The sequence below is a fragment of the Motacilla alba genome, chromosome 3 (genome assembly GCF_015832195.1).
Source record: "Motacilla alba alba isolate MOTALB_02 chromosome 3, Motacilla_alba_V1.0_pri, whole genome shotgun sequence".
Taxonomy (NCBI): domain Eukaryota; kingdom Metazoa; phylum Chordata; class Aves; order Passeriformes; family Motacillidae; genus Motacilla; species Motacilla alba.
The window spans coordinates 58,298,062-58,311,225 of NC_052018.1; the positions used below are offsets into that span (position 1 = coordinate 58,298,062).

Sequence of the window (13,164 nt, forward strand, 5' to 3'; positions counted from 1 at the left end):
TGTGCTTCATTTGTGCTGAGAAAACTGTGCCTTTCTGATTTTCTTTGTCTTGACAGTAATATTCAAAGAATAGGAGAGGTACCCAGAGGTGTTGCATAGAAAATTAAATAGAGATACAAGCTTTGCTGCAAAGACTAACTGAAAGGACTGATTCTCTGCCTGTGATACTCATGAGAAGAATGGGAACAAAGTAAAGATGATAGGAGTTGTATAGTCATGAGCACTTTGAGGAGATGAGTGGTAATCCACAAAGTATTATCTCTTCCAGCCAAGCACTAGAGGTAGTCACTTGAAGCCAGCTGATCCAAATGCCTGTGTGCTTAGCCCACAGCTACATGTACCTTTGATATGAGACAGTATGGCTGTCTTCATGTTATTTTCTACTGTTATTTTCTTATCATGGTTGTAAAAAATCTCTCGTAGCAAAAAAATCTGTCTAGGGATTTATAAAATTTCAGTTCAATGTAGTCAGTATTTCGGTGTTTCTATCAGGTTTTTTGCTTTTTATGGAGAAAGCGAATCTGTTTTTCAGGGTTCATTTTAATCTGGAAACTTACTTCCACTTCCAGTGCTTGATGGAGATTTTTCATTCTCTCTAAATAGAAGAATTTTTCTTTACTGACTTTTGTATTGAGCAATGACAGGAGACTGTGGATGTCTTTAAACTGCAACTAACACAAATAGCAAAAAACCTTACAGCATTCACTGCGTGACAGGGTAGCTGATCAATTTACTGCTTTCATGGCTCTTTTTCTGAACTTTTCTCACGGTTTCTGAAAAGAATCTTTTACGTTCTTTATTATATTATCATATAATAGATATGTCTATCTATTATATTTTGATAGACATAAAATTAGATTCAATAGAAGAACATCAAGATGAAATCTGAGTATGTTTTTCTAGTCCTTCAACTTGTAAAATATTCCAAATGTCTGAGGACACCACTCTTGTCTGTCACTTGAGTAAATGCATGACATTTCATGTGAAATTGTGGATGCATTAATTACCATTGATTTATTAGAAAAATTGAAGCAAAGTGATCCCAAGAGCTTGCTTCAGAATGCTTCCTTAATGACTTTCTGCTTGTATTTATTTCAAAAGGGAAAAGTCCATAGGCAACAAGTGTATCCTAATTTGCCCTTCAAAATGGATTTGAAAAGCAATTGTACACTTACTTTTCATCACATCTTTAATAGCACTAGATTCCATCCAGAAAACCCAGCTCAAAAAATCATCTTGTCATTATCACTTGCTTGATAGAGCTGAATGGATTAACTTGTAGATAGCTAAGGAATCTCTTGAAATAATTAAGTTTCTCTTTCATCTTTCACTGTATGGTTGAATTTTGAGATGTATTATTACACTGCAGACCCGGTAGAGGGAAAAAACCCATACTATTACAAGAGACAGAATGATAAAACTTAAAAGAATGAAAAATTACTGTTTGTTTATTGTAAATCAGTTTTTACTGTCTTTTTGGGCAAAATTCAAAGACTACCCAATTCTTTAACTCAAACAACTCAAATGTAAAAGAAGGACAATCTTTCCAGAGTCTGGAGAAGTGCTGGGTAATGCTCAAAGTAATGAAGTCCTAAAAAAAGAAAACCCCCTCTCATTATGATCTCCACATCTTCACAGTTTTCAGCTGATAGATTCCCTGGGGGACTTGTAGGAACAGAAAAGAAGTTTTCAAAGAAAATGAAATAATTCTGGATTCAAGATTGTCCCTACACAAATTATGAGATTACTTGTTCATCTAGTAATCCTGACCTTGGAAGCTCAGGCCCCAGTTCTAGGTCACATTGTACTGAGATGCTGTTAATTCCAAAATCAAACTTTCTTTGCATTTCTGATATGGACAGAATTTTGAAATGTTTTTTGGCTTTATGGTGACTCAGACTGAATATAAATTAAACTGAAAAAGGCCCTCCTGTAAATCAGAATAACTTTTCTTTGGCCAATTATTTTAGCTTTATTATTCCCAAATGGAGAGCCTTCATAACAATTTTCTAATCTAAATGTCTTAAATGTGACCAAAAAATAATTAGTTTTGTTAGAACTATCATAGCAGCATTTTTGGGATTTTTTCCTACTTGGCGTATTTGTAGACCCATTTCACATTATATTTTACAAAGAGAAAAATCTTTTAAAGGTACTTAGTAGCTAATTGTGTTTCAGAGCTGATTAGCCACTGCTCAAATGTGCAGAGTACTACTCTTACCCTATTTGCCTAGCTGGATGATCCTCTGATCATCTAGTCAGGAAAAGCACTTCACTGGTTACCTGGCTCTGAGTGCAAGGGTCAAGCATGTGGGAGCCCTGGTGGTCCTGTCGATGGGGGCTGCTGAGGAGAAAGGGCTTGAGGCAGATTGGGCAGATCCTGCAGGGCAACAACTGGTTGCATAGCTGGTATCAACAACATGGATTGAACTTTCTTATCATGGAACCGGCTGGGAGGATCAAGAATGTCTAGGAAGAGATGAGATCCATACCATAAAGAGGGGAAAATCATGATTTCCACAGACTGGCCAACCTGGTGAGGGAGTTTTAAACCAGGATGATGTGGACAGGAAAGACATAATAACAAAACCTATTAGGAGGAAACCTCCCTAAGTATGTGCACGCACATAAATACAGAATTGCCTCCAGGACACCATGATGGGGGGAACTCCATAAACTTTCTGAGAATTCAGCACAACTGGGTGCCCTCTGAGCCAGCAGACTGCCCTCCCCATTGCCTTAGGAAAAGCTTTAGCAGCACCTAGAGGTAGGTGGTGCTCTCTCACTGCTCAGACATGCTGTGGAAAATCTGGAGTGCTGCGTCCAGTTCTGAGTTACCCTACACAAGACAGACATGTACATACTGGACTGAGGCCACTGGCGGGCCACAAAGAGTGGATTGGAAAAACCCTCATACAAGGAGAATCTGAGAAGACTCAGGTGTGATAAATATCTGGTGGAGAGGGGAAGTAAAGAAGCAGTCAAATATTCTTCTCAGTGACAGGACAAGAGGTTTTGGAGTCTCAGACCTTGGAGATACTGAAAACCCAACAATAAATAGGCCTGAGCAGGGCCACTGAACTAGATTATTTCCAAACAATTCATGCAATATCAGCAGCTCTGGTAACCTGTTACTAACTCTAGGTGAAAATAACTTCAAAATAGATATTTGTTTCTTTTTTTTTTATTGATAAATGTGCTACTTCATATTCAGTGCAAACATTTTTCAATCATGAATTTTGAATCTTGGACTAATTTTATAAATTTTGAATGTGTTTTAGCCAGAAATTGACCCAAATCTTTGTTCTTAAGCTTATATTGAATAAGAAACAATGGGCTCCTAACAGTATGCTCTGGAAGAGCAGGCTGTAATACCAGCCATTGACTGTAGTCTGTGAAGTTCCCCAGGGTGTGTTAATTGAAAGCCAGTATTCAGGGAGAAATGGGATGAGTAAAAGATGTTGCTACCTCTGAAGGCTTATGAACAAGTCAATTAAAAAATCCCATAATCCCCAAACCAAAAACCACACAGAAAACAACAAAATGGAACTGTAGAACAAGCCCTGCATATAATTAATTTGTCCCTTTCTGTAGCTTCTTGACCACCTACCACTTATTGGTTGATTTGTGTGAAGGTGCAAGCTAGATTGCTGTGATCAAAACAACATTTTTTCCAAAGCAAAATGATAGCTAACCTCCTGGATACTAACAGAACAATAAGCATTTCTCTTTATCAGCAGGACTTGTATCTGACACTGTGATTTACTTTAGACTTAGTAGTTTCTGCTTTTCTCTTTGACTCCTGTTCTTTCCAGATTGTTGTTTTGTTCTAGAGCTTTGGGGTTAATTTTTTTCAGTTTTTAATTTTTTCCTGCTTACTTTTCCCCTGACTTTTTCCACAATCCCTTGGTACTACTGGTTAAATGCAGGATGGTCAGAAGTAAAATTTCTCTGCTGATAACAATTTTCTCAACTTTTAATGACTGATAAAGCACACCATTGAGAAAAGGTGGAATCCTCTGTTAGTTAAGTAGCCCTATAATGCCTGTCTGGAAGTATTTAAGGCATCCAAATATATGTTCTTGATTTGGACTTAAATCCCAGCAGATGGAGCTTTCCTGACATCCCACTTCCTTAAGCTGTTTTAGTGCATTGCTTCACATAGGAGCAGAAAGCTTCTGCCAACTAGTCTATTAATAGAACTAGTTTATATAGAATACATTAATGTTTATAAAAATCATCTCTTGTTTGGAAGTCTGTGTACAGACTTATGTTCTCCTCCTGTGTGAGAGCACGGGCATTTAAGTCTGTGGATGCCCTCCTTTCTAACTGGGGATGTGAATATTATCTTTGCAGCTTTTCTCTCCCCTGTTTTCTAACCTACCTTTAGGCTTAGGAACACATCCAAGCCTTGTTTAGAGGCTTCATCACCAAGTTACTAAGTCCACTTTTGAAGCTGATATTCCCTGTCCTTGTGCATCCCATCTCTTCTTGGCAGTCCCTTTTCATCAAATGAAGTACCATGGTAAAAGAAGACAGAGGGATAACAAACACAGTCAGACTTTGTTTTGATGGTTCATCTGTCTTTAGCATTTCCCTTTGAATTAGAAGTTTGTTGAGAACATCCATTGAGTGCTTGAGTCCCTGTTCCCTTTACCCAAGCACCCTTCATTATTAATTTTTACTTGATCCTGTGCTTCTGTTAAAGGCATTCCTGCTGCCTAGGTTTTTCCCAAGACTTAAACAAAATCTAGATTCTTATTCCTACCTACAGTGGAATAGTTACCCCTGGTTACTGATACCACTATCAGTGGTAGTGTAGGCATTAGAGGGAGGGAAGCCATTATCCTGCTTTTATGTGGCACTCATTATCTGGAATACCATATCCAGTTATTACAGGAAATATATTAATAAACTTCAGTAAACATAGTGGAGAGCCACCAAGGCCAGACCCCATGCCTTGTGGCTGGAAGAAGTGGATTTGTTCTGCCTGGAGGAGAAAGGGCTTTTAAGTCTGCATAACCTACAGTCTGCAAGGAGGTTATCAAGGCTCTTTATTAAAATGCCTGATGAGAGATTGAGAAATGGGAGTAATAAATTGAAGCAGAGGAGGTTTTGGCTGGATATAGGGGAGGAAAAAAAGCATGATGATGAAAGTAATTAAGCTGAGAGAGATTGTGCTGTCGCCATCCTTGGAGATTTTCAAGACGAGCATTGCATAAAGCCTTGAGTGAGCTGACCCCACTTTGAGTGGCAGGCTGGACTAAAGTCATTCTGAATTGCCCTCTGGCCTGGATGGTGCTGTGATTCTATAGACCTACTAAAGTTAATACACATAGTACTTTTATGCAGTCTCTTAAGACCTTTAATTCAAATGATTTAACTTTCCTAAACATTCTCCAACAGTCAAATTGAAAGGATTCTTCTGAGAATACACTGTGATGTTGTGCAGTAAACAAGCTTTTGTTGTCTTCTTTTCATTGAGATGAGAGTACACAAAGACAACAGCAAGATGGTAGGATAAAGATAATTGTTAAATCTATTGCTAATTTGTCTTTCAGGAAAGTTCTCTAGGCTTTCCCAGATAGGCCTCCCTATCAACTGAACACATAACTGTGTTCAGATGTGATGGTATTATCAGTTTATGTTAGAAAGTTAAAAGGCAATTCAGGAGAACTGGAGATTCCAGTTTCAGATAGTTTCTTGTTGGTTGACAAAGAAAATAATTGTTGTACCCTAAATAATAATAATAAAAAAATAATAAAACCCTGTATAGCAAAGATACTTAGCTCCTGCAGTTCCATTGATGTCAATAGAGCTGGATCTGCTTCCTACCTCTGAAAATAAAGCACAAATTTCTAGGTCATTCCATGCACACATGAATACCTGAAGCTGGATATATAACTTCACCTAAAGTACATTACCTAAAGAGGTACTTTTTTTTTTCTTTTTTTTTCTTTTTTTTTTTTTTTTCCTTTATAGAGTAGCCTGGTCTTTCACACACACAGCAGACAGCAAAACAAAAGAGATTAGGAACAATTTAGATTCTCTTAACTTTACATCATTTTTATTAATCCTGTATTGTACGTGTTCAGTTGATGGGAAAGAGGCACACATGTTGGTTTAAGCACATATAATACATGTTGCTGGATTAGGGGTTTTGTCCAGAGGTTGTACTTGTCAGCAGGAGAATCATGATTGGAATATTGATTTTGTAAACTACAGTCTATTGAACTATTTTTGTAGGAGCTTAGGAATCATTCTTACTTGCTATCAGAATGTCTGTCTCAGGAGGCACCATAAGGCATGTTAATTAGTCTGATTTTACAAATAACTTCCTGTTTCTTTTTTTTTCCTCTGATGGTAGACATGCAAATTTTGCAATTTGAACAGACTGTGTAATATTTTGAAATGCTTTGAATGCTGGTTGCTGTAGTTTTGTGGATTCTAGGAACCAAACAAATATCTTAGTCAGACATGAAGTTGTTTTTTTTTTTTTTAATATGGGTCATTTTTTCATCCACAGAAGCTTTTTCTTTCTGCAAAATCCTGAAATACTAAATTCTTAAACAAACTTTTTTGGGGGGGCATTATTTAAGTTTATGGAAAACTATTAAAGGATTCTAGTCCTCTGTTCTAAACTCTATAGAGAGGAAATTAATCTTTCTATAGCTGTGGGCAAATATATCAGAAGCATTGAAACTTGTCCTGATGCCTTGGAGAGTGCAAAGAGGTTTCTCAGTTTGCAATCAGAGGGGAAGATGTCTGCTTTCTCTGAGGGTCTCGTGTGGGTTCAGACATCAGCTACAGGTTCTCAACAGCACATCTGTGTTAAGATTTGAGGCAGGTGTCTCTATGCTGGTAGGTTTCTTGTGACAATGAAATTAGGACATGCTCAATCTTTTTTATGTTATAAATCATAGTCTGTAGTCTGTTCATTTGAAATTTCTTTTGCATTTTCCCAGTAGCAATGATCTTAATTTTGTTGATGAAAGCCATATCTAAAAGGTATTAGATTTCTAAACAGCAGATTGGATCCCTCATTAAGTCTTATATATTAAAATTTCACTCAGGAAGGCCTAAGAGAAGTAAAAGTAGGTAGTTCTTGTAAAAGGTAGCAATGAAAATGACCAAAAGATCTGCAGACTAAATTTTCACAAAAAATAATTACAATCTGCATTAATTCCTCAGCTGCAGGTTGAGTGGGCAAGATGAAAATTAGTGAATGGGAATGCCTTGTTCTGTGAGCAGAAGGAGATGGTTAATTGCCATTACTAATGGACACTTTGAGATGTTCCAAACTTTGGCTTTGTTTTATGCTGCAATGTAAAAAGTTACTCGATATGTAGAGTGAACTGATAGTTTTAATCAGTCATACAGACATGATTTTGGCCTTCCAGGTCCTTCTTGAGCTCATGAATAAGCTTGTTTTTTAAGGAGGGATAATGTTGACATTGAACATCGAGAGAAGTGTGTTGGAACATTAAAGGTTGCTTGGGCAGCTAGAAACAAGTGCAAATGGTTAGGGAGGGAGAGTTGTAAAGAACTGAGACCATTTCAGTTAATGAGAAAAAAAGAAAAGAAAGAGGAAGCAAAGTAACAAAAGCAGAACACATACACACAAATCAAAATGTAGTTTTAAACAAATATTTTCCTCAATATAAGGATTTGGTTGAGTCAATTTAAAATATTCCACCACAGTAATGTGATGAGTTCCTGAAACTGATTTTTATACAGTACTTAATAGTTTATTTTTTTTACTTGGAACGCCGAGAACAGTGCTTTTGTAATCACATCTATATCAGATGTGCATAGAATAGGAAGTCACATACTTGCTCATGAGCTGATGAAATCAAATTGGAGGTTATTGGTCCAAGGGGATGAAAAACTCATGGTACCATCAGGTTAAAACTGAATGTCTCCCCATTGATGGTATTCACACAGGAATCAAGGGAAATGTGTAGAGGGCATGGTGGAAATTTTTGACATGCTGCTGGCTACTGCTGCTCGGTTTCGCATGATGAACATTCAAGGGGAGGAATTCGTGTGCCTTAAGTCCATCATCCTGCTCAATTCTGGTAAGTTGTGTGCTTTGCTGTCACTTGGGTAATTGTGGCTGCTTCTGCATGTGGTTGAACACTGCTTGCTGTCCTTAATGCAATTGCATTTTGAGACAGCCACAATGGAAAGGGATTTTCAACACAGATGCAGGCAGGACCACCAGGCAGGGGTGGGAGCGGTCGAACCTGTCTGGTGATGTAGAGGAGACCCAGATAATGGGTGCAGTGAGTAGATGACACACCGTGTGCAGCTGATGTGGAGAGTGGTCAGAGAAGTGCTTTGAACTACATGTAGGCAGGTCTTAAAACTCTGCTTACAAGACACTGAAGTAGCTGGAACCATACACATGGCACCCAAAGGCAATGCTTAACTGCAGTGCTCAGGTGAGGCAAAATAAAAGGAAATAAGGGCAAAAATGGGATTGAGTTTATCATGGTTTACTTTAAATTATAAGCATCTAAAACTGATGTAACCCCTTTCCACTTCCTTTATAGTTTTTGGCTGTAAATCTCATCCTGAAATACACTTCAAAAATAGATGACTAGATAACAAGTGTAAGTGACTAGATAACAAGTGTAAGTACAGATACAAATATAAATATGTAAGCTTAGATGATTTGAATTTTACATGAGATGATGGAAAAAGCAAATTTAACTTGAAGCATGTGACAGAAAACTTCTATTGCACACTAGAGGTCTCTTTTCTGCTTGAAATGAGAAAAAAAACTCCAGACAATTTGTTTTTTTGTGCAGAAATGAGACCCATGGTATTCTTATAGAAATGATAGACATCTAAAATAACAATGTAGGCACCAAAGTGAAAAATTTTTGACACAATTCCCTACTAAGCTGCTACCTGGTGACTAAAGATGCCACAGTTTCCCAATGCTGAGGATTTACCCACTTGTAAAGTTTTTCCTGTTGCATTTGAAGTTGTGGATGGTACCACCCTCTAGAGAAAACAGATGTGAAGGGCTCTGTTTCCGTTTTATCCAGTTGTCTAACAGATCACTTGCCCAAATTTCAGGAAAAAGAAATTTAGGATATCGACATCAAAGGCTAACTGTAAATGCAGCAGATGTTGCTTTATTGATCAGGCACTTTCTTTTACAGAAGCTTGGATGTTGTCTCCTCGAAGTTCAAGCAAAATTATGTATTTATACAATCTAATATAAAATGCTTGTTCTATGAGATATGAATGTGATTCAGGTTTTGTTGTGGTTGTAAACAATTGCCAAAAAGTAACATTTGAGGAAAGCAAGTGGCATATAGGGGATGAAGGGCTATTGTTCTTACCTTAATTGCCATGATGTGACAATTGTAATTACTGTTTGACATTTTATTTTCCTTTTATTGCCCTGATAATTATAACAGAATATTTCCTAGAGTTAAATATTCTTGCTGGAAAGTAATGCTCCTCCAGCATTTTAGCTAATATATTCAAAGAGAATTAACTTCTTAAATAAATCTAGAATATGTAATTGATTTATAAAAATTTTGAATTTTAATTAGAGAAAATAGAACTGGAAGTTTGAATAAAAGAAATTAGATGTTCATGTCTTGAACATGAAGAATTTAAGTCATGCTCTAAGCAAATTTTGTGCCTATGTTGTATTTAGTATTGGTTCATAAACCAAAATATTTTATTCAGACAAAGCCCTGCCAGACATCACCAGGTATCCTTCATAAGCACATCTCACTATGTTAATGGGATTTTTTCATTACAAGATTCTCCTAAGGAAAAACTGTGAAAAAAAAATTTAAAAATTAAAAAGAATATATATATATAACAAGTGAAGTCAGTGATAATCAGAGGCAGATTACCTTCTTCACGTATGAGAGATGGGACCACTGTAAACTCAATGTATATATGGCCACAGAGTGTATGTCTGTATTGAATGTCATTGTCTTTATGATAAAGGTACATTTCAGTATTTGTATTCCTACAACAAACTAATTTTATAACTAGACAGTGGGAATGTGAATGCAAGTTTCTGACTATCAGACTCTCAAGATGCTCAAATTAAGAGGCATTAGACTGCAATACAGAGATAAGTAGCATAATTTGGGGTATGTGTAAGAGTTGTGTCAGTGTTTCACACAGATCCTCTAAAATGTCTTCTGGAGATGCTTTACTTCACAGAAGATAGCCAACCTCCTTACATAAAGTGTTGGACAGATATGAAACATTATGTGCTCTGAAGCACGTGGCTGAGAGAGCTGAGTTGGTTCATCCAGGGAAACAGAAGGTAAAGGAGGGTCTTACTGCAGCCCTCAGACAGCTGATGAACAGCTGGCTATGGAGATGATGAGATGACAGCTTTTGGAGAAGCCAGGGCCAGACCCTTCTCAAAAGTGCAAGAGGAAAGGACAATCTCCAATGGAGACAAACCACAGCAAGGGAGATCCTAACCAGATAAACAGAACAAAAACTCTACCCAGTGAAAGGTTTAGCACTGGAACAGGTTAGCCAGAAAGATGTAGGATCTCAATCCTTGCAAATACTCAGAACTCAGCTAGACAAAGCTCTGGGCAGCTTGTTCTAACTCTGAAGTTACCACTATTTGAGCAAGAGGATGAACTAGATGACCTCCAAACTTACCCTAACCAGGTTTCTTTCTGTGAGTGCATGCGTAAATATTCACAAATCTCCTACTTAAGAAACAGCAGATAAACACACGATGAATTTTTGGCTTATTATGCTGTCTGTATTATATATGCATGTGATTATATCAGCAGATCTCAAAATGGTTTAAACAAGTGGATTAATTAAACAAATTAATTAATGATTATGCTACATCTCATGTTTAAAAGCAGTTCGCATTTGCATTCTAAATCTTTGTGTGGATTTAATTCAGCGAGTGTACACAAACATTTCTTTATTAAATCCTTGGACATCTGGAAGCCTCTTCACATGAAGTAGCGTTGTTTATTGCCTTTGTTGGACATTTCTGGTTTTGCAACATCTTGCAAGGCTGTTTAATATCTTTACACTCCTTTTCCATGTGGTTTTGGATAAAAGACAATTTTTTTTTTTTTTTTTAGATTTGCTCAGTGCATGTAGAAAGGATGGAAGGCTTTGTTTGTAAACCAAGGTAGATGCTTCTGCTACTTCCACAGTTTTCCTGAGATATTAAGATGACAACATGTCTGTAACAACAAGGACATAATTGTGTCCATCTAAATATCAAGCCTAAAGGTCCCCCTCTAAAGCTGCAGCAATAAATCTTTTGACTAAAAAGCAAAGTAGTGTTTTTGAAAACCACATTTAACTGTTGCTTAACATTGAAAAATAAGCATTAGAATCATGAAAGGGCAGCATGATGCCAGATGTTTTACTTTGGAGTGTATCAGAGAAGAGGAGTGGTGCTATGTGACAAAGCAACAGGCTTTCATTTTGGACATGGAGATGCAGGTCACATCTGCTTTAGCTGATTTACCTAATTAGTTAGCTGGTTAGTCCACAGAGCTGGAAAGATTTCGCTGATTTGATGAATACAGGAGAACTCCTGATACATTATTCCACGTGACTGCTTGATATTCTTTTCTCCTGAATTTTTTCAGTTCCTGATAAATTGTGCTTATTTATTTCTTTATTTCTTTATTTTGGGGGCTGGATGATTCCAGGAGTGCATGGTACAGAGATGAATTTCCTCATAACTCAGCCTGTCTTGCTACAGCTTCAGAGCAATTTGGTGTAGTGGAAGAATAAAAGCCTTGGGTGTTGCTCTGTGACCCTGCACTCTATATTTTAAAAAATACTTTAAACTGGGGTTTATTGTGACAGAAAAGATTTTGAGGACAATCTCTTCTACAACAAATATATATATATATGCAACAAATATATAAATATGTGCAACAAATATATAATTCTCTATGGTGGGAGGTATAAAAATCTATCAATGTGTGCCAAGGGCTGGCATGGTAGCCCTGCAGCCCCCAAGGGATCCTGTTCTGGTATGTGTTATGGGCATGGACCAACAGGCTTTCCTTGCTTGTGGGGTGTTGCTTTCTCTGTTCTTGCACCTGTTAGGTTTTACAACACTGACCCACAGAAAGAGCTGGAAATCAACCTGGTAGCTATTGAATTTAGGCTTGGAAAGGCCTTGGAGACTGTTAAATTTCACTTCGCTAAGGCAATTTTCTGCACCCTCATTTGAAAGCTCTGTTGGATGTGTATGAGTGTGTGATAGCCAGCATTTTCTTTGGGCAATCTCTGGTCAATGCCCTGGGGCAGGAGCAATCACTGTGAGGATGTAGAAAGGAAAACTAAACATAATTTATAATTTTCCTTGGCAGTTATTGACTGGCAGTTGCCTGAATTCTCTACAGTTATTGGGGAGTGCTTTTGTGATTTACAGTTTTTAATAGCTTCTAGACTAGACCCAGGTGAGAAAAAATTCCTCCTAAAAGATTCTTTTCTTTTACTAGTTTCAATATTGTGAGGCTATGGGGTATTGCTGCAAGAGCACAATAGGTTCCTGTGGCTGAAGTAAACTTCTCTGGAGGCACTGTGCATTTATAAGATTAATATTTCCTTCTAGTGGATTGTGCTGTGCCAGTGATGTTTAAGAATCTTGCCCCTACAGGTATACGTTAAGCTATCAAGCCTTGTATTGTCAGTAGGCATATGTGAGAGTGTTCAGAGTCAGCTGAGAAAGGTTCAGCTGAGAAAAGCCCGAGGACCAGTTTCTGTTTGTGAATTTCAGTAAAAATAATAACAGCTATGAAAAGCCATGAGACAAAACAGGCCACTGTACTATCTCTCTATATCAAGTTTGATGCAATACCCATTACCGAAACTAAGAACTCTGCTAATTTTCAGAAGTTGTACTATGTTGGAGTTATCCTTGCGGTCTTTTAAAACGGTTTTTTGCTTACTCTTTCCCAGAGACACTCACATTCACAAACACATTTACATTTCTTTTTAGCACAGAAGAAAAAAAAAATCATAAAAACTACTTGTAGGTTACAGTAGTTCTAGGTGTCAGGTCCTTGAAGTACCCAGATATGTGAGAAGATGAGGGAGGCCAAGATGTTAAAAAAAATCTCAACTCCCGGACTGCTCAGATGCACAGCAAAGCATCTTCACATCCAGTGGTAG

General features: G+C 37.4%; 1 protein-coding gene across 1 annotated transcript in view; it reads left to right on the plus strand.

Moving 5' to 3' along the window:
- ESR1 (estrogen receptor 1) overlaps positions 1-13,164 on the plus strand; it is a 106,174-nt gene that overhangs the window by 84,522 nt on the left and 8,488 nt on the right. Inside the window, 1 exon segment of the mRNA XM_038131347.1 lies at positions 7,945-8,078. Coding sequence (XP_037987275.1) covers positions 7,945-8,078 — 134 coding nt within the window.